Source organism: Haliotis rufescens, unplaced genomic scaffold (assembly GCF_023055435.1).
Source record: "Haliotis rufescens isolate VD_foot unplaced genomic scaffold, xgHalRufe1.0.p SCAF_78, whole genome shotgun sequence".
In the NCBI taxonomy this organism is placed as follows: Eukaryota; Metazoa; Mollusca; class Gastropoda; order Lepetellida; family Haliotidae; genus Haliotis; species Haliotis rufescens.
Genome location: NW_025964370.1, coordinates 389,631 through 412,011, shown reverse-complemented (window position 1 = coordinate 412,011; position 22,381 = coordinate 389,631). Strand labels below are relative to the sequence as shown.

The window sequence follows — 22,381 nt, the reverse complement described above, 5'->3', positions numbered from 1 at the left end:
ATACCACACTGGTTGCAGGCTAGTCATCAATCATACCACTCTGGTTCAAGGCTAGTCATCAATCATACCACTCTGGTTCCAGGCTAGTCATCAATCATACCACACTGGTTGCAGGCTAGTCATCAATCATACCACACTGGTTGCAGGCTAGTCGTCAATCATACCACTCTGGTTCCAGGCTAGTCATCAATCATACCACACTGGTTGCAGGCTAGTCGTCAATCATACCACTCTGGTTGCAGGCTAGTCATCAATCATACCACTCTGGTTGCAGGCTAGTCATCAATCATACCACACTGGTTGCAGGCTAGTCATCAATCATACCACACTGGTTGCAGGCTAGTCGTCAATCATACCACACTGGTTGCAGGCTAGTCGTCAATCATACCACTCTGGTTGCAGGCTAGTCATCAATCATACCACACTGGTTGCAGGCTAGTCGTCAATCATACCACACTGGTTGCAGGCTAGTTATCAATCATACCACTCTGGTTGCAGGCTAGTCATCAATCATACCACACTGGTTGCAGGCTAGTCATCAATCATACCACTCTGGTTGCAGGCTAGTCATCAATCATACCACTCTGGTTCCAGGCTAGTCACCAATCATACCACTCTGGTTGCAGGCTAGTCATCAATCATACCACTCTGGTTGCAGGCTAGTCGTTAATCATACCACTCTGGTTCCAGGCTAGTTATCAATCATACCACACTGGTTGCAGGCTAGTTATCAATCATACCACACTGGTTGCAGGCTAGTCGTCAATCATACCACTCTGGTTCCAGGCTAGTCATCAATCATACCACTCTGGTTGCAGGCTAGTCATCAATCATACCACACTGGTTGCAGGCTAGTCATCAATCATACCACACTGGTTGCAGGCTAGTCGTCAATCATACCACTCTGGTTCCAGGCTAGTCATCAATCATACCACTCTGGTTGCAGGCTAGTCATCAATCATACCACACTGGTTGCAGGCTAGTCATCAATCATACCACACTGGTTGCAGGCTAGTCATCAATCATACCACACTGGTTGCAGGCTAGTCATCAATCATACCACACTGGTTGCAGACTAGTCATCAATCATACCACACTGGTTGCAGGCTAGTCGTCAATCATACCACACTGGTTGCAGGCTAGTCATCAATCATACCACACTGGTTGCAGGCTAGTCATCAATCATACCACACTGGTTGCAGGCTAGTCGTCAATCATACCACTCTGGTTGCAGGCTAGTCGTCAATCATACCACTCTGGTTGCAGGCTAGTTATCAATCATACCACACTGGTTGCAGGCTAGTTATCAATCATACCACTCTGGTTCCAGGCTAGTCATCAATCATACCACTCTGGTTGCAGGCTAGTCATCAATCATACCACACTGGTTGCAGGCTAGTCATCAATCATACCACACTGGTTGCAGGCTAGTCGTCAATCATACCACTCTGGTTCCAGGCTAGTCATCAATCATACCACTCTGGTTGCAGGCTAGTCATCAATCATACCACACTGGTTGCAGGCTAGTCATCAATCATACCACACTGGTTGCAGGCTAGTCATCAATCATACCACACTGGTTGCAGGCTAGTCATCAATCATACCACACTGGTTGCAGACTAGTCATCAATCATACCACACTGGTTGCAGGCTAGTCGTCAATCATACCACACTGGTTGCAGGCTAGTCATCAATCATACCACACTGGTTGCAGGCTAGTCGTCAATCATACCACTCTGGTTGCAGGCTAGTCATCAATCATTCACTACACCAGGTTCCCATTATCTCTGTTCAATAGTTCTCGTGTTGTAACATGGAGAAGCTCGTTGCATCCGACGCGCATCCTCTTCGAGTGGTATATTTGTCGTGTATCATTTCATGAAGAGCGCTGTCTGTGATATGTTGCATAATTTGTAAAAAGAAGAGTTCACGATTGTTTTTGTATTACTTGAGGCTACTAATGAATATGACAATCTCGAGATCAGTACATCTGCATCCGTTTGGGGTGATTGCATCATGTTGAAAGTACCTCGCTCCACGTAACACCGCGCAGTGACGGATAATGTTAGTATCGGCATTATGACACCGATACATTCAGGAGATTTTACGGGCGCGCACAACGATAACATGAGTCACTACAACGGGGGACCGAAGGCTTTGCTATCAAAACTGGCCGCACACGACATGTGGTTCTTGTACCTATGTTCGCCGCGAATAGCTGCAAAATTGCTGATGCGGCGTTAAGCAATATTCACTCACTCACTCACTCTTGTACCTATGTATGTCGACGCTCTCTTGGAAGGGGGGTGTATTACACATCGTCCTATATGAATACAGCTTCAAAACAAATGCATGGGATCAACGTAGTATTTCAAATTTACAACTCCACCAAAGAAGCCAACGTCTTGTTTGGATACTACTACTACTACTACTACTACTACTACTACTACTAATACTACTACTACTAATACTACTAATAATAATAATAATAGAGAGGAGCCAGAAAGGGATTTTGGGGTTGTAAGGAACAACTACTAGTTCAGAAAATGATCCTTGAAGAGGCTAGAACTTACCACCGTAACCTTTGCTTTTCTGTTTGTCACTAAATCCTTTAAGGTTTTTGCTCAGCAAAGAGGAAGGTAATCATCCGGGCCCTCCTAAGCACAGATCGGCATGTCCTTTGGACAAATGCAACATTTTTCATTTGAAACGGTTAAGGTAGAAGAGGGAGGATCAGTCGGTTCACTCGGACGAGGAGTTATTGACCATCTGGTGGAAGGTCAGGTCTATACGTACTTAGGGATGCAGATTAGGGACAATCTCCAGAATGCCCATATCAAGGGCAAACTTCGGGGACAGGGCAGCTGAACGCTAGCAATAGAGTTAAAGCCACAAATACTTATGCTGAACCCGTCCTTTCATATTCTGTTGGTGTTGTTGATTGGACGAAGCAAGAAATTCACGATATTGACACCTCACACGAAGAATCATGTCAGGCAATAGATCCCACCACCCTTTATTTGTCTGATGATCCCCTTGTGAAGCATGTCAAGACTCATGATGAAAACAAGGCATTCAACAGTTTTCGTAAACGAGCCAAGGATGTGGGACATAATCTCGATGTCAGTGTTGAATTTGTTGATGGATCTGTACTGCTGAACGATACAGAAATGAGTGTCAACCAAGCGAAGTGCCATATCAAATCGGCCCAGAATCAGTTTTTTCAACAAGAGGCTATCTGAAAGACCACTGCATCGAGTTTATGTGCAGTGTATTGAGAAGATCTGCAATCCTGCAGAGTCCTTCGCTTGGATGAAGTCGTCTGGCCTGAAAAGTGAAACAGAAGGCTTTATGTTTGCTGCTCAGGACCAGTCACTTCCAACTCGAAACCGTCAATGTGTGATTTTGCATCGAAATGTGAATATGAAATGTTAATTATGTAATGATTTTACCGAGACTGTCCAACACATTGTGATTGGATGCCCAGCTTTGGCACAGACGCAGTATCTTAAGCGACATGATGGGGTGGCTCGATCATTTTATTACCGTCTTCGCCATGCTTGTGGTTTTGACGCAGAGGTCCATCCATGGTACGACCCGGAATATGCAGAGGGCGTCATGGAAAATGATAAATACAAAATCCTTTGGAATAGGCCCGTTTACAGCCTCAGACATATCCAGGCCAACAAACCTGATATTTCTGTCCCTTTTGACGGTAATGTGATTGACAAGATTGAGGAAAAACATGGCAAGTATGCAGACTTCGCTTTCGAAATGTCACGCTTGCATCCAAGTACCAAGTTGTCCGACTCCCCAATGTTCTCGGTGCCTTAGGTTTGGTACTTCCCAATCTGTTGACTGACATCGGGAGAGTACCCGGGTTTGCTACCAGGAATACAGCCCTTCTGACAATCTGGGTAATGCAGAAGGCTGCAGTGTTGGGGAGTCTTCACATTCTCCGAAAAGTTCTGGATGGGTTTGACTAGGCAGCGCTTCCTGAGAGAAGTCTCATTCGCTGTCTGGGTTGCGTGTAGAGGGGGAAAGGGCCCTGAGCTGATGATGAGCCTAACTAATCAGCCTAACTGTGCCAGCATCACCCAAACCTTCTTTGCTGCATTTTTATTTTAATCTGTAAATAATAATAATAATAATAATAATAATAATAATAATAATAATAATAATGACGAAGACGACGACGATGATGATGATAATAATAGTCGTCCTCAATAAATGATCGTTTTATTTGAAATGCGGGATATATGTCAATTTAATGGAGTAACATTTTCGTTATGTAACAACAGAAAAAGTGTCATTTCTTTCAATGACCACAAACAATAAATATCAGCAAGCAAAAACATAGGTCCCTACCAACGGCTGATGCTAGGGGCAAACTGCCGTTTGTAATAATATTGCCATTTTTCATCGAAATTGTATTTTTTATTTATACGTTCACTTGTTTTATTATTATTATTGGGGGTTGGGTGATTGACATTTTACCCCACATCTCAGACACTGGTCGTCATGGTTACATTGACATTTTACCCCACATCTCAGACACTGGTCGCCATGGTTACATTGAGTTGCGCTTCATAGAGAATCATTTCAGCAACATTTTAAATTTGCATAGATTTGTTGTCGCCAACTTCAAGAACCGTGTTTTGCTTTGTAATTATTTCATAGATGTGATAATGCAAAAGAACATGGGAATATTTTACCCAGTTTAAAAATAAAGTGCAAACAACCACCCTAATGCCCAGTGCAGCCCACCTAGCATACAACAGGTCTTGTTTGGCAATGGTATAAGGATCTATTTATATATTAAACGTCGCCTTTACACTAATTGAAGAAGTTGTTATCCATAGATTGTGTCTACTTTGTCATCCGTCAACTATTAAGTAATACCTATCAAACAATTCATTTTACAGGTGTCTAAAAGTTCTTTGTTTTGCTACTAAAAATGCAAACCATTTTCAAAGAATATTGATTCCCCCTTATTTCCTCCAGTTTTCACACATGTGCAACCTTCCTACCTATCAGAAATGGTGTGACGATGCCTTCATTGTATTTTAGGAAAAGTCGTGGGTACACAGGAAAAGGTGGGAACGAAAACCGTGGATATAATGTTTCAGTCGGGAACTCCATCATTGTCTTTAGATGGGATTTATCAACGACTGTGCAAATGAAACATAACTTTGAATCTATATTTTAAAAAATATTTTAAAAAGTTGTGTTGGAAAAATATCTGGCAATTGAGATGGATTTTTTAGCAACCTACTGCAGAGACCATATAATAGATCTCTGCCTACAGGTAACCGGTATCGAAGCCAACACTGAGAACATTCAAACTCATTACGTCTCAGTTTTCGGTTGTCTCCCCTGCTTGAACTCTTCAGCTTGATGGAGGAGCATTCCACGTCACCGTGAAAATGGCGGTGCACGATTCCCTTCGATTGTAAGTGGGTGTGTTATGAGCAAAGTGATTTAATGTATGTGATAGCTATTGCATTTCATTCAGTGTAAGGGGATATTTTTAGATGTACATATGTTTCTGTAAGATATCCGCGCCTCAGCCTGCCGCACATTGATTTGTTTACTTCTGACTGGGGAGCTTCTGTCGGTATTTATGCTCGATCGGTGTCAGGTGATTCCAAGTGTCAAAGGTTACAGATGTAACTTCAGTGTTTGTTGAGTAATTATTAGAGTATACCACAGTAATCTATTCGATTCATGTCATGAACTGTCCATAAAAACTCTGTTTATTAAAATGTCCATAAATTAACCCTAAGCGGTGCTTGAACAGGTGGCAGACTGATTTCCCTTTTCAGGAATTTGTTAGGCATACCACGGACCTAAATAACTATAATATTATGTATTTATTATTTAGTTATTTAGGTCTGTAGTCATAAAAGCGACCGTGTAGACGCATTCATAGAGATTGTAATGTCTATAACAAATACTATTTTCAGACATGAATCATACAAACACTATAGGCCTATAGGTCCTTGATATATAAAATGATTTTAAAGGGGCACTGATCTAAAGCAATTCCCCGGGACTGGTTGTTGCTTTTGTTATTGTTTTTTCCTGTGAGCACCCGGATGATATAGCAGAAATCTAGACTAGTTCGCGACCTGTGCTGAGCAAATCCTAAGCGCATTTGTCACTTTTATTGATAGTATAAGGGCGTATGGTCACATTGATCAACAAAATGAAATATAGTTTTGGAAATGTTAAGGAAATGTAGGTATCTTTGTGGGTAGCACCGGTAATGGTGACGAAGTTTTGATCAGTCACTTGCTTGGTAATTGTGCCATTTTCTTTTACACTATTTTGACTTGCAACACAAAGTAAATATTTCATCTGAGCATTGCTTATTTTATCGTGCTTATATATTTACAGTCAAACCATGCAAAATTTTCACAAAGGAAACCTTTAAACGCCTAAATATTCAGTTATTTTACAAATTGACTGAAAAATATGTCCATCTGTATTATTATGACAACAAATTCCAAACATTTTTAAGTTTAAAATAATCACCAAGAGACTGAAAATGTTACGATGAAAAGTACATTTCATTATTGTTTGGCTTCTAATCCTACAAAATAATCTATTGTGATGTTTTTAGGCTCTTTTGATGGTCTAAATAATTTTTAGTCAATCTGTTAAATAAATGGACAGATTTTTCAGTCAAAATGACTGAAATATTTACACATTTTATAAATTGCCTGAGAGAATCACATTTTACAAATTGACTGTAATACATACACGTTTAGAAAGGAAAAGACTTGTGAAAACAAGCTCTAATGCACATCGAAGAATTTCCCAACCAAGACGTAGAGGAATGAAAATGAATCTGTTCAATGCTACAGCAAGTGAAGGAAAACAAAACGCAAATATCATAATTACAACCTACCAAATTCATGTGTATTATTTTAGGCAGCTTCCTTGTTCGAGGAATGTATCCATGAATATCCACACAAAGGAACAATATCCCACACGTCTGCAGCTGTTTCAGGGGTTTCACATAGGTGTCAAGTCTCAAAGGTCGGCTGAGAAAGCCCACGTGACAACTATTTTCATAACATCCACGGTTCCTTAAAAATATCAACTGAGTTAGATAACAATGAGCAATCAATCAACGTATTATCGGTTAACCCTTTGAACAAAGTATTTTTGATTTTACATCAGCACTTCACGCCATGATATGAGTGCATTCCCTTTGTTTTAGTAAACCTAGACATGTAAACACTCACTTTTGACATGTCCACTGTACAAGATAACAGTGACTAATCAGTCAACATATTTTCTGTTAATCCTGTGATGACTAGGAACGATCTGTTGATTTACAAAAAAGTAAATAACAATAATTACCCCTGACACAATTAAATGCCAAATGGGAACTTTTGTCAGGTAATCTGAGTGGTGCTATCACAAATTATACCTGTAATAAATTCATTAACTGAGCATCAAGTGAATGACGACAAATACACAAGTGAAGGGTTATACCAAACGTGGTAACAACAAGAGATAGCATTCGTATCATCGACGCAATCCGAAATCCGAAAATGCTTTCACTGCATGGATACTTTTTTTATTATTAAACTATAACCATCTGGGGTATTTCCAAATGATGACATCCGATGAACTCCGCCGTTCTTTTTGTCTGTTTGTCTAGGCTGAAGAAATGAATTAACATGTGCCCTTTGTAGATTTCTTTATAGATCATGGTTTACCAATCAGTGTTCAAAAATGCATAAAACAAATATTGCCTCCAAGTTTATTTAGTTGTCCTTGGAGGCGGTAGCCCAGTCTCTTGTCATGTTCAGTTGCGGTGCGTATCATCCGGGTACTCACGGGGAAAACACAATAACAAAGACAACAACCAGTCCCGGGGAATTACTTTAGATCAGTGCCCCTTTAATGAAACAATTCACCCATACATCGATATCAACACACAAGTGACAATACACTCAATGTAAGTAAACAATAATGTCTTCAAATTAGTTTTTGCCATATGCAATATAGTGCATGACATTGTCTGGAGGATCATCTGAAACCATCGGATTAAGGGATGACACTATTGACAGTGATCGGCAAAGAAACATCAGTTATGATAACATAGACATGTTTTGGCAGCCAACTTATTGGAGACAACAGTGTCAGCTGTACATCTTTTGAAGTGATGTTCAGAGTATTACCCTGGATAAATGACACAGTGGTCAAAGTGTGTGTTTTGTTAACAAAGGTGCACAGTATAAATTAATATCTGTGAATTCTACTGCATGTTTATGTTTGACCCACTCTATGCTGAATTACTTTTCTGTACATTTTGTATTAGTTCTGAAAATTAAACGTTGTGCAAGATTTGCAGTCACGAGGCACTCGGTTACTCCTCACTATATAGATATTAAATCTTCTGTCTGAGCATGTAGTATTAACTGCCAATATTAAACTGCTAAGTGTTATCTGAAATTTTGTTGTGTGTTAAAAAAACAACAAAGTTGCCACTTTTAATTTTAAACCGATAATAGTAATGTGCAACATTTTGTTAAATTTAAGTTTGATGAAAACTGTGAGCAAACAAAATACTACCTAATACCTTAACAACACAAATATAATGTTGTACCTTTGATATGAAAAATTGCCACAAATAAAGAAAAGCAATTATTATCTGACGTCCAAAGATGAGACGTATAAATGGTGAAAAAGGAAAGGGGTGTAACTCTGCTGTGCTTCCAACTGGGCCATTGTAACTCTCTCAGCTCACTATTACGTGTCATTCATTGATTGTGGGTTGAAATCCCAGTTCGCCCCGATTATTTTTCTAGGTTTGTCAGCACCATACCTGTGTTCGTGGGTTTCACCGAAGTGGATAAGTCTGAGACTGACACACCGTTATATAACTGGAATACCCTTAAAAAGTGGCGTTAAACTCAACTCACTCACTCACTCTGACCTAAATAAGAAGTGTTTATTCTCATTGGCTGCTGATGTTGGCCTGATTCAGGTGGTTGACATTCTACTTGAATCGTGGCCATGTTTCCCAACCACTTATCATGTCAGTGTTACCATTTTCATTAGGCCAGAGAATAATCTTCCAAAGACGCAAGTAACACAACCCAGCTATCCTGTTCCTGCTCGTATTTCCAGTAAATTTGTAAATTAAGCTCTCTCTCTCTTTCTGTTTCAGACATATCACATCCGACAAGTTCATCATCGAGCCAACTGATGCAGGAGCTAATGAGCTCCTGGTCATCGACAGGGTGTCCCAGGAAATAACACTACAAGGTGATGCCCAGCCACACACGTGGAGATAGACTTGCCCAGCCACACACGTGGAGATAGACTTGCCCAGCCACACACGTGGAGATAGACTTGCCCAGCCACACACGTGGAGATAGACTTGCCCAACCACACACATACAGTCAGACTTGCCCAGCCACACACGTGGAGATAGACTTCCCAGCCATACACGTGGAGATAGACTTGCCCAGCCACACACATACAGTTAGACTTGCCCAGCCACACATGTACATTTAGACTTGTCCAGCCACACACGTACAGTTAGACTTGCCCAGCCACACACATACAGTCAGACTTGTCCAGCCACACATGTGGAGATAGACTTGCCCAGCCACACACATACAGTCAGACTTGTCCAGCCACACATGTGGAGATAGACTTGCCCAGCCACACACATACAGTCAGACTTGTCCAGCCACACATGTGGAGATAGACTTGCCCAGCCACACACATACAGTCAGACTTGTCCAGCCACACACGTGAAGATAGACTTGCCCAGCCACACACATACAGTCAGACTTGTCCAGCCACACATGTGGAGATAGACTTGCCCAGCCACACATGTGGAGATAGACTTGCCCAGCCACACATGTGGAGATAGACTTGCCCAACCACACACATACAGTTAGACTTGTCCAGCCACACATGTGGAGATAGACTTGCCCAACCACACACATACAGTTAGACTTGTCCAGCCACACATGTGGAGATAGACTTGCCCAGCCACACACATACAGTTAGACTTGCCCAGCCTCACATGTGGAGATAGACTTGCCCAGCCACACACATACAGTTAGACTTGTCCAGCCACACATGTGGAGATAGACTTGCCCAGCCACACACATACAGTTAGACTTGTCCAGCCACACATGTGGAGATAGACTTGCCCAGCCACACACATACAGTCAGACTTGTCCAGCCACACACGTACAGTTAGACTTGTCCAGCCACACACGTACAGTTAGACTTGTCCAGCCACACACGTACAGTTAGACTTGTCCAGCCACACATGTGGAGATAGACTTGTCCAGCCACACACATACAGTTAGACTTGTCCAGCCACACACGTACAGTTAGACTTGTCCAGCCACACACGTACAGTTAGACTTGTCCAGCCACACATGTGGAGATAGACTTGCCCAACCACACACATACAGTTAGACTTGTCCAGCCACACACATACAGTTAGACTTGTCCAGCCACACACATACAGTTAGACTTGTCCAGCCACACACATGTACAGTTAGACTTGTCCAGCCACACACATACAGTCAGACTTGTCCAGCCACACACATACAGTTAGACTTGTCCAGCCACACACATACAGTCAGACTTGTCCAGCCACACATGTACATTTAGACTTGTCCAGCCACACACATACAGTTAGACTTGTCCAGCCACACACATACAGTTAGACTTGTCCAGCCACACATGTACAGTTAGACTTGTCCAGCCACACACATACAGTTAGACTTGTCCAGCCACACACATACAGTCAGACTTGTCCAGCCACACATGTACATTTAGACTTGTCCAGCCACACACATACAGTTAGACTTGTCCAGCCACACACAAACAGTTAGACTTGTCCAGCCACACATGTACAGTTAGACTTGTCCAGCCACACACATACAGTTAGACTTGTCCAGCCACACACATACAGTCAGACTTGTCCAGCCACACATGTACATTTAGACTTGTCCAGCCACACACGTACAGTTAGACTTGTCCAGCCACACACATACAGTTAGACTTGTCCAGCCACACACGTACAGTTAGACTTGTCCAGCCACACACGTACAGTTAGACTTGTCCAGCCACACACATACAGTTAGACTTGTCCAGCCACACATGTACAGTTAGACTTGTCCTGCCACACACATACAGTTAGACTTGTCCAGCCACACACATACAGTTAGACTTGTCCAGCCACACATGTACAGTTAGACTTGTCCAGCCACACACATACAGTTAGACTTGTCCAGCCACACATGTACATTTAGACTTGTCCAGCCACACACATACAGTTAGACTTGTCCAGCCACACATGTACAGTTAGACTTGTCCAGCCACACACGTACAGTTAGACTTGTCCAGCCACACATGTACATTTAGACTTGTCCAGCCACACACATACAGTTAGACTTGTCCAGCCACACATGTACAGTTAGACTTGTCCAGCCACACACGTACAGTTAGACTTGTCCAGCCACACATGTACATTTAGACTTGTCCAGCCACACACATACAGTTAGACTTGTCCAGCCACACACATACAGTTAGACTTGTCCAGCCACACATGTACATTTAGACTTGTCCAGCCACACACATACAGTTAGACTTGTCCAGCCACACACATACAGTTAGACTTGTCCAGCCACACACATACAGTTAGACTTGTCCAGCCACACAAGTACAGTTAGACTTGTCCTGCCACACACGTACAGTTAGACTTGTCCAGCCACACACATACAGTTAGACTTGTCCAGCCACACACGTACAGTTAGACTTGTCCAGCAACACACGTATAGTTAGACTTGTCCAGCCACACATGTACATTTAGACTTGTCCAGCCACACACATACAGTTAGACTTGTCCAGCCACACACATACAGTTAGACTTGTCCAGCCACACACGTACAGTTAGACTTGTCCAGCCACACACGTACAGTTAGACTTGTCCAGCCACACACGTACAGTTAGACTTGTCCTGCCACACACGTACAGTTAGACTTGTCCAGCCACACACATACAGTTAGACTTGTCCAGCCACACACGTACAGTTAGACTTGTCCAGCCACACATGTACAGTTAGACTTGTCCAGCCACACACATACAGTTAGACTTGTCCAGCCACACACATACAGTTAGACTTGTCCAGCCACACATGTACATTTAGACTTGTCCAGCCACACACATACAGTTAGACTTGTCCAGCCACACACATACAGTTAGACTTGTCCAGCCACACACATACAGTTAGACTTGTCCAGCCACACACGTACAGTTAGACTTGTCCTGCCACACACATACATTTAGACTTGTCCAGCCACACACATACAGTTAGACTTGTCCAGCCACACACATACAGTTAGACTTGTCCAGCCACACACATACAGTTAGACTTGTCCAGCCACACACGTACAGTTAGACTTGTCCTGCCACACACGTACAGTTAGACTTGTCCAGCCACACACATACAGTTAGACTTGTCCAGCCACACACGTACAGTTAGACTTGTCCAGCAACACACGTATAGTTAGACTTGTCCAGCCACACACATACAGTTAGACTTGTCCAGCCACACATGTACAGTTAGACTTGTCCAGCCACACATGTACATTTAGACTTGTCCAGCCACACATGTACAGTTAGACTTGTCCAGCCACACACATACAGTTAGACTTGTCCAGCCACACACATACAGTTAGACTTGTCCAGCCACACATGTACATTTAGACTTGTCCAGCCACACATGTACATTTAGACTTGTCCAGCCACACACGTACAGTTAGACTTGTCCAGCCACACACATACAGTTAGACTTGTCCAGCCACACACATACAGTTAGACTTGTCCAGCCACACACGTACAGTTAGACTTGCCCAGCCACACACATACAGTTAGACTTGTCCAGCCACACACATGTACAGTTAGACTTGTCCTGCCACACACGTACAGTTAGACTTGTCCAGCCACACATGTACAGTTAGACTTGTCCAGCCACACATGTACAGTTAGACTTGTCCAGCCACACATGTACAGTTAGACTTGTCCAGCCACACACATACAGTTAGACTTGTCCAGCCACACACGTACAGTTAGACTTGTCCAGCCACACACATACAGTTAGACTTGTCCAGCCACACACGTACAGTTAGACTTGTCCTGCCACACACGTACAGTTAGACTTGTCCAGCCACACATGTACAGTTAGACTTGTCCAGCCACACATGTACAGTTAGACTTGTCCAGCCACACATGTACAGTTAGACTTGTCCAGCCACACACATACAGTTAGACTTGTCCAGCCACACACGTACAGTTAGACTTGTCCAGCCACACACATACAGTTAGACTTGTCCAGCCACACACGTACAGTTAGACTTGTCCAGCCACACACGTACAGTTAGACTTGTCCAGCCACACACGTACAGTTAGACTTGTCCTGCCACACACGTACAGTTAGACTTGTCCTGCCACACACATACAGTTAGACTTGTCCTGCCACACACATACAGTTAGACCTGTCCAGCCACACACATACAGTTAGACTTGTCCAGCCACACACGTACAGTTAGACTTGCCCAGTCACACATGTGGAGTTAGACTTGTCCAGCCACACACATACAGTTAGACTTGTCCAGCCACACACGTACAGTTAGACTTGTCCTGCCACACACGTACAGGTAGACTTGTCCAGCCACACACATACAGTTAGACTTGTCCAGCCACACATGTACAGTTAGACTTGTCCTGCCACACACATACAGTTAGACTTGTCCAGCCACACACATACAGTTAGACTTGTCCAGCCACACACGTACAGTTAGACTTGTCCAGCAACACACATACAGTTAGACTTGTCCAGCCACACATGTACAGTTAGACTTGTCCAGCCACACACGTACAGTTAGACTTGTCCTGCCACACATGTACAGTTAGACTTGTCCAGCCACACATGTACAGTTAGACTTGTCCAGCCACACACGTACAGGTAGACTTGTCCAGCCACACACATACAGTTAGACTTGTCCAGCCACACACATACAGTTAGACTTGTCCAGCCACACACGTACAGTTAGACTTGTCCAGCCACACATGTACAGTTAGACTTGTCCAGCCACACACGTACAGTTAGACTTGTCCTGCCACACACGTACAGTTAGACTTGTCCAGCCACACACATACAGTTAGACTTGTCCAGCCACACACGTACAGTTAGACTTGTCCAGCCACACATGTACAGTTAGACTTGTCCAGCCACACACATACAGTTAGACTTGTCCAGCCACACACATACAGTTAGACTTGTCCAGCCACACATGTACATTTAGACTTGTCCAGCCACACACATACAGTTAGACTTGTCCAGCCACACACATACAGTTAGACTTGTCCAGCCACACACATACAGTTAGACTTGTCCAGCCACACACGTACAGTTAGACTTGTCCTGCCACACACATACATTTAGACTTGTCCAGCCACACACATACAGTTAGACTTGTCCAGCCACACACATACAGTTAGACTTGTCCAGCCACACACATACAGTTAGACTTGTCCAGCCACACACGTACAGTTAGACTTGTCCTGCCACACACGTACAGTTAGACTTGTCCAGCCACACACATACAGTTAGACTTGTCCAGCCACACACGTACAGTTAGACTTGTCCAGCAACACACGTATAGTTAGACTTGTCCAGCCACACACATACAGTTAGACTTGTCCAGCCACACATGTACAGTTAGACTTGTCCAGCCACACATGTACATTTAGACTTGTCCAGCCACACATGTACAGTTAGACTTGTCCAGCCACACACATACAGTTAGACTTGTCCAGCCACACACATACAGTTAGACTTGTCCAGCCACACATGTACATTTAGACTTGTCCAGCCACACATGTACATTTAGACTTGTCCAGCCACACACGTACAGTTAGACTTGTCCAGCCACACACATACAGTTAGACTTGTCCAGCCACACACATACAGTTAGACTTGTCCAGCCACACACGTACAGTTAGACTTGCCCAGCCACACACATACAGTTAGACTTGTCCAGCCACACACATGTACAGTTAGACTTGTCCTGCCACACACGTACAGTTAGACTTGTCCAGCCACACATGTACAGTTAGACTTGTCCAGCCACACATGTACAGTTAGACTTGTCCAGCCACACATGTACAGTTAGACTTGTCCAGCCACACACATACAGTTAGACTTGTCCAGCCACACACGTACAGTTAGACTTGTCCAGCCACACACATACAGTTAGACTTGTCCAGCCACACACGTACAGTTAGACTTGTCCTGCCACACACGTACAGTTAGACTTGTCCAGCCACACATGTACAGTTAGACTTGTCCTGCCACACACATACAGTTAGACTTGTCCTGCCACACATGTACAGTTAGACTTGTCCTGCCACACACATACAGTTAGACTTGTCCTGCCACACATGTACAGTTAGACTTGTCCAGCCACACACATACAGTTAGACTTGTCCTGCCACACATGTACAGTTAGACTTGTCCTGCCACACACGTACAGTTAGACTTGTCCAGCCACACACATACAGTTAGACTTGTCCAGCCACACACGTACAGTTAGACTTGTCCTGCCACACACATACAGTTAGACTTGCCCAGTCACACATGTGGAGTTAGACTTGTCCAGCCACACACATACAGTTAGACTTGTCCAGCCACACACGTACAGTTAGACTTGTCCTGCCACACACGTACAGGTAGACTTGTCCAGCCACACACATACAGTTAGACTTGTCCAGCCACACATGTACAGTTAGACTTGTCCTGCCACACACATACAGTTAGACTTGTCCAGCCACACACATACAGTTAGACTTGTCCAGCCACACACGTACAGTTAGACTTGTCCAGCAACACACATGTACAGTTAGACTTGTCCTGCCACACACGTACAGTTAGACTTGTCCAGCCACACATGTACATTTAGACTTGTCCAGCCACACATGTACAGTTAGACTTGTCCAGCCACACACATACAGTTAGACTTGTCCAGCCACACACGTACAGTTAGACTTGTCCAGCCACACACGTACAGTTAGACTTGTCCAGCCACACACATACAGTTAGACTTGTCCAGCCACACACGTACAGTTAGACTTGTCCAGCCACACACGTACAGTTAGACTTGTCCAGCCACACACATGTACAGTTAGACTTGTCCAGCCACACACATACAGTTAGACTTGTCCAGCCACACACATACAGTTAGACTTGTCCAGCCACACATGTACATTTAGACTTGTCCAGCCACACACATACAGTTAGACTTGTCCAGCCACACACGTACAGTTAGACTTGTCCAGCCACACACGTACAGTTAGACTTGTCCACCCACACACGTACAGTTAGACTTGTCCAGCCACACATGTACATTTAGACTTGTCCAGCCACACACATACAGTTAGACTTGTCCAGCCACACACGTACAGTTAGACTTGTCCAGCCACACACGTACAGTTAGACTTGTCCACCCACACACGTACAGTTAGACTTGTCCAGCCACACATGTACATTTAGACTTGTCCAGCCACACATGTACAGTTAGACTTGTCCAGCCACACACGTACAGTTAGACTTGTCCAGCCACATGTACAGTTAGACTTGTCCAGCCACACATGTACATTTAGACTTGTCCAGCCACACATGTACATTTAGACTTGTCCAGCCACACACATACAGTTAGACTTGTCCAGCCACATGTACAGTTAGACTTGTCCAGCCACACATGTACATTTAGACTTGTCCAGCCACACATGTACATTTAGACTTGTCCAGCCACACATGTACATTTAGACTTGTCCAGCCACACATGTACAGTTAGACTTGTCCAGCCACACACGTACAGTTAGACTTGTCCTGCCACACACATACAGTTAGACTTGCCCAGTCACACATGTGGAGTTAGACTTGTCCAGCCACACACATACAGTTAGACTTGTCCAGCCACACACGTACAGTTAGACTTGTCCTGCCACACACGTACAGGTAGACTTGTCCAGCCACACACATACAGTTAGACTTGTCCAGCCACACATGTACAGTTAGACTTGTCCTGCCACACACATACAGTTAGACTTGTCCAGCCACACACATACAGTTAGACTTGTCCAGCCACACACGTACAGTTAGACTTGTCCAGCAACACACATGTACAGTTAGACTTGTCCTGCCACACACGTACAGTTAGACTTGTCCAGCCACACATGTACATTTAGACTTGTCCAGCCACACATGTACAGTTAGACTTGTCCAGCCACACACATACAGTTAGACTTGTCCAGCCACACACGTACAGTTAGACTTGTCCAGCCACACACGTACAGTTAGACTTGTCCTGCCACACACATACAGTTAGACTTGTCCAGCCACACACGTACAGTTAGACTTGTCCAGCCACACACGTACAGTTAGACTTGTCCAGCCACACACGTACAGTTAGACTTGTCCAGCCACACACATACAGTTAGACTTGTCCAGCCACACACATACAGTTAGACTTGTCCAGCCACACATGTACATTTAGACTTGTCCAGCCACACACATACAGTTAGACTTGTCCAGCCACACACGTACAGTTAGACTTGTCCAGCCACACACGTACAGTTAGACTTGTCCACCCACACACGTACAGTTAGACTTGTCCAGCCACACATGTACATTTAGACTTGTCCAGCCACACACATACAGTTAGACTTGTCCAGCCACACACGTACAGTTAGACTTGTCCAGCCACACACGTACAGTTAGACTTGTCCACCCACACACGTACAGTTAGACTTGTCCAGCCACACATGTACATTTAGACTTGTCCAGCCACACATGTACAGTTAGACTTGTCCAGCCACACACGTACAGTTAGACTTGTCCAGCCACATGTACAGTTAGACTTGTCCAGCCACACATGTACATTTAGACTTGTCCAGCCACACATGTACATTTAGACTTGTCCAGCCACACACATACAGTTAGACTTGTCCAGCCACATGTACAGTTAGACTTGTCCAGCCACACATGTACATTTAGACTTGTCCAGCCACACATGTACATTTAGACTTGTCCAGCCACACATGTACATTTAGACTTGTCCAGCCACACATGTACAGTTAGACTTGTCCAGCCACACACGTACAGTTAGACTTGTCCAGCCACATGTACAGTTAGACTTGTCCAGTCACACACGTACAGTTAGACTTGTCCAGCCACACACATACAGTTAGACTTGTCCAGCCACATGTACAGTTAGACTTGTCCAGCCACACATGTACATTTAGACTTGTCCAGCCACACACGTACAGTTAGACTTGTCCAGCCACACATGTACATTTAGACTTGTCCAGCCACACATGTACATTTAGACTTGTCCAGCCACACATGTACAGTTAGACTTGTCCAGCCACACACGTACAGTTAGACTTGTCCAGCCACATGTACAGTTAGACTTGTCCAGCCACACACGTACAGTTAGACTTGTCCAGCCACACACATACAGTTAGACTTGTCCAGCCACACACGTACAGTTAGACTTGTCCAGCCACACACATACAGTTAGACTTGTCCAGCCACACACATACAGTTAGACTTGTCCAGCCACACATGTACATTTAGACTTGTCCAGCCACACACATACAGTTAGACTTGTCCAGCCACACACGTACAGTTAGACTTGTCCAGCCACACACGTACAGTTAGACTTGTCCAGCCACACACGTACAGTTAGACTTGTCCAGCCACACACATACAGTTAGACTTGTCCAGCCACACACATACAGTTAGACTTGTCCAGCCACACATGTACATTTAGACTTGTCCAGCCACACATGTACAGTTAGACTTGTCCAGCCACACACGTACAGTTAGACTTGTCCAGCCACATGTACAGTTAGACTTGTCCAGCCACACATGTACATTTAGACTTGTCCAGCCACACACATACAGTCAGACTTGTCCAGCCACACACATACAGTTAGACTTGTCCAGCCACACACGTACAGTTAGACTTGTCCAGCCACACACATACAGTTAGACTTGTCCAGCCACACACATACAGTTAGACTTGTCCAGCCACACATGTACATTTAGACTTGTCCAGCCACACACATACAGTTAGACTTGTCCAGCCACACATGTACATTTAGACTTGTCCAGCCACACACGTACAGTTAGACTTGTCCAGCCACACACATACAGTTAGACTTGTCCAGCCACACACATACAGTTAGACTTGTCCAGCCACACACGTACAGTTAGACTTGCCCAGCCACACACATACAGTTAGACTTGTCCAGCCACACACATGTACAGTTAGACTTGTCCTGCCACACACGTACAGTTAGACTTGTCCAGCCACACATGTACAGTTAGACTTGTCCAGCCACACATGTACAGTTAGACTTGTCCAGCCACACATGTACAGTTAGACTTGTCCAGCCACACACATACAGTTAGACTTGTCCAGCCACACACGTACAGTTAGACTTGTCCAGCCACACACATACAGTTAGACTTGTCCAGCCACACACGTACAGTTAGACTTGTCCTGCCACACACGTACAGTTAGACTTGTCCAGCCACACATGTACAGTTAGACTTGTCCAGCGACACATGTACAGTTAGACTTGTCCAGCCACACATGTACAGTTAGACTTGTCCAGCCACACACATACAGTTAGACTTGTCCAGCCACACACGTACAGTTAGACTTGTCCAGCCACACACATACAGTTAGACTTGTCCAGCCACACACGTACAGTTAGACTTGTCCAGCCACACACGTACAGTTAGACTTGTCCTGCCACACACATACAGTTAGACTTGTCCAGCCACACACATACAGTTAGACCTGTCCAGCCACACACATACAGTTAGACTTGTCCAGCCACACATGTACAGTTAGACTTGTCCTGCCACACACGTACAGGTAGACTTGTCCAGCCACATGTACAGTTAGACTTGTCCAGCCACATGTACAGTTAGACTTGTCCAGCCACACACGTACAGTTAGACTTGTCCTGCCACACACGTACAGTTAGACTTGTCCAGCCACACACATACAGTTAGACTTGTCCAGCCACACATGTACAGTTAGACTTGTCCTGCCACACACATACAGTTAGACTTGTCCTGCCACACATGTACAGTTAGACTTGTCCTGCCACACACATACAGTTAGACTTGTCCTGCCACACATGTACAGTTAGACTTGTCCAGCCACACACATACAGTTAGACTTGTCCTGCCACACATGTACAGTTAGACTTGTCCTGCCACACACGTACAGTTAGACTTGTCCAGCCACACACATACAGTTAGACTTGTCCAGCCACACACGTACAGTTAGACTTGTCCTGCCACACACATACAGTTAGACTTGCCCAGTCACACATGTGGAGTTAGACTTGTCCAGCCACACACATACAGTTAGACTTGTCCAGCCACACACGTACAGTTAGACTTGTCCTGCCACACACGTACAGGTAGACTTGTCCAGCCACACACATACAGTTAGACTTGTCCAGCCACACATGTACAGTTAGACTTGTCCTGCCACACACATACAGTTAGACTTGTCCAGCCACACACATACAGTTAGACTTGTCCAGCCACACACGTACAGTTAGACTTGTCCAGCAACACACATGTACAGTTAGACTTGTCCTGCCACACACGTACAGTTAGACTTGTCCAGCCACACATGTACATTTAGACTTGTCCAGCCACACATGTACAGTTAGACTTGTCCAGCCACACACATACAGTTAGACTTGTCCAGCCACACACGTACAGTTAGACTTGTCCAGCCACACACGTACAGTTAGACTTGTCCAGCCACACACATACAGTTAGACTTGTCCAGCCACACACGTACAGTTAGACTTGTCCAGCCACACACGTACAGTTAGACTTGTCCAGCCACACACGTACAGTTAGACTTGTCCAGCCACACACATACAGTTAGACTTGTCCAGCCACACACATACAGTTAGACTTGTCCAGCCACACATGTACATTTAGACTTGTCCAGCCACACACATACAGTTAGACTTGTCCAGCCACACACGTACAGTTAGACTTGTCCAGCCACACACGTACAGTTAGACTTGTCCACCCACACACGTACAGTTAGACTTGTCCAGCCACACATGTACATTTAGACTTGTCCAGCCACACATGTACAGTTAGACTTGTCCAGCCACACACGTACAGTTAGACTTGTCCAGCCACATGTACAGTTAGACTTGTCCAGCCACACATGTACATTTAGACTTGTCCAGCCACACACATACAGTCAGACTTGTCCAGCCACACACATACAGTTAGACTTGTCCAGCCACACACGTACAGTTAGACTTGTCCAGCCACACACATACAGTTAGACTTGTCCAGCCACACACATACAGTTAGACTTGTCCAGCCACACATGTACATTTAGACTTGTCCAGCCACACACATACAGTTAGACTTGTCCAGCCACACATGTACATTTAGACTTGTCCAGCCACACACGTACAGTTAGACTTGTCCAGCCACACACATACAGTTAGACTTGTCCAGCCACACACATACAGTTAGACTTGTCCAGCCACACACGTACAGTTAGACTTGCCCAGCCACACACATACAGTTAGACTTGTCCAGCCACACACATGTACAGTTAGACTTGTCCTGCCACACACGTACAGTTAGACTTGTCCAGCCACACATGTACAGTTAGACTTGTCCAGCCACACATGTACAGTTAGACTTGTCCAGCCACACATGTACAGTTAGACTTGTCCAGCCACACACATACAGTTAGACTTGTCCAGCCACACACGTACAGTTAGACTTGTCCAGCCACACACATACAGTTAGACTTGTCCAGCCACACACGTACAGTTAGACTTGTCCTGCCACACACGTACAGTTAGACTTGTCCAGCCACACATGTACAGTTAGACTTGTCCAGCCACACATGTACAGTTAGACTTGTCCAGCCACACATGTACAGTTAGACTTGTCCAGCCACACACATACAGTTAGACTTGTCCAGCCACACACGTACAGTTAGACTTGTCCAGCCACACACATACAGTTAGACTTGTCCAGCCACACACGTACAGTTAGACTTGTCCTGCCACACACGTACAGTTAGACTTGTCCTGCCACACACATACAGTTAGACTTGTCCAGCCACACACATACAGTTAGACCTGTCCAGCCACACACATACAGTTAGACTTGTCCAGCCACACATGTACAGTTAGACTTGTCCTGCCACACACGTACAGGTAGACTTGTCCAGCCACATGTACA

At 44.5% G+C, this 22,381-nt stretch overlaps 1 protein-coding gene across 2 annotated transcripts in view; it reads left to right on the top strand.

Moving 5' to 3' along the window:
• Positions 1 to 5,376: 5,376 nt before the first annotated feature.
• Positions 5,377 to 22,381, top strand: part of LOC124121593 (phosphatidylinositol-3-phosphatase SAC1-like) — a 49,781-nt gene continuing 32,776 nt past the window's right edge. Inside the window, exons 1-2 of one of the 2 annotated variants that reach the window (XM_048388725.1) lie at positions 5,377 to 5,452; positions 9,191 to 9,288. In XM_048388725.1, coding sequence (XP_048244682.1) covers positions 5,427 to 5,452; positions 9,191 to 9,288 — 124 coding nt within the window. In that variant the 5' untranslated portion in view covers positions 5,377 to 5,426. Of the gene's footprint in view, positions 5,453 to 9,190; positions 9,289 to 22,381 lie in introns of those variants that run through there. The other variant, XM_048388726.1, reaches the window with a different exon arrangement.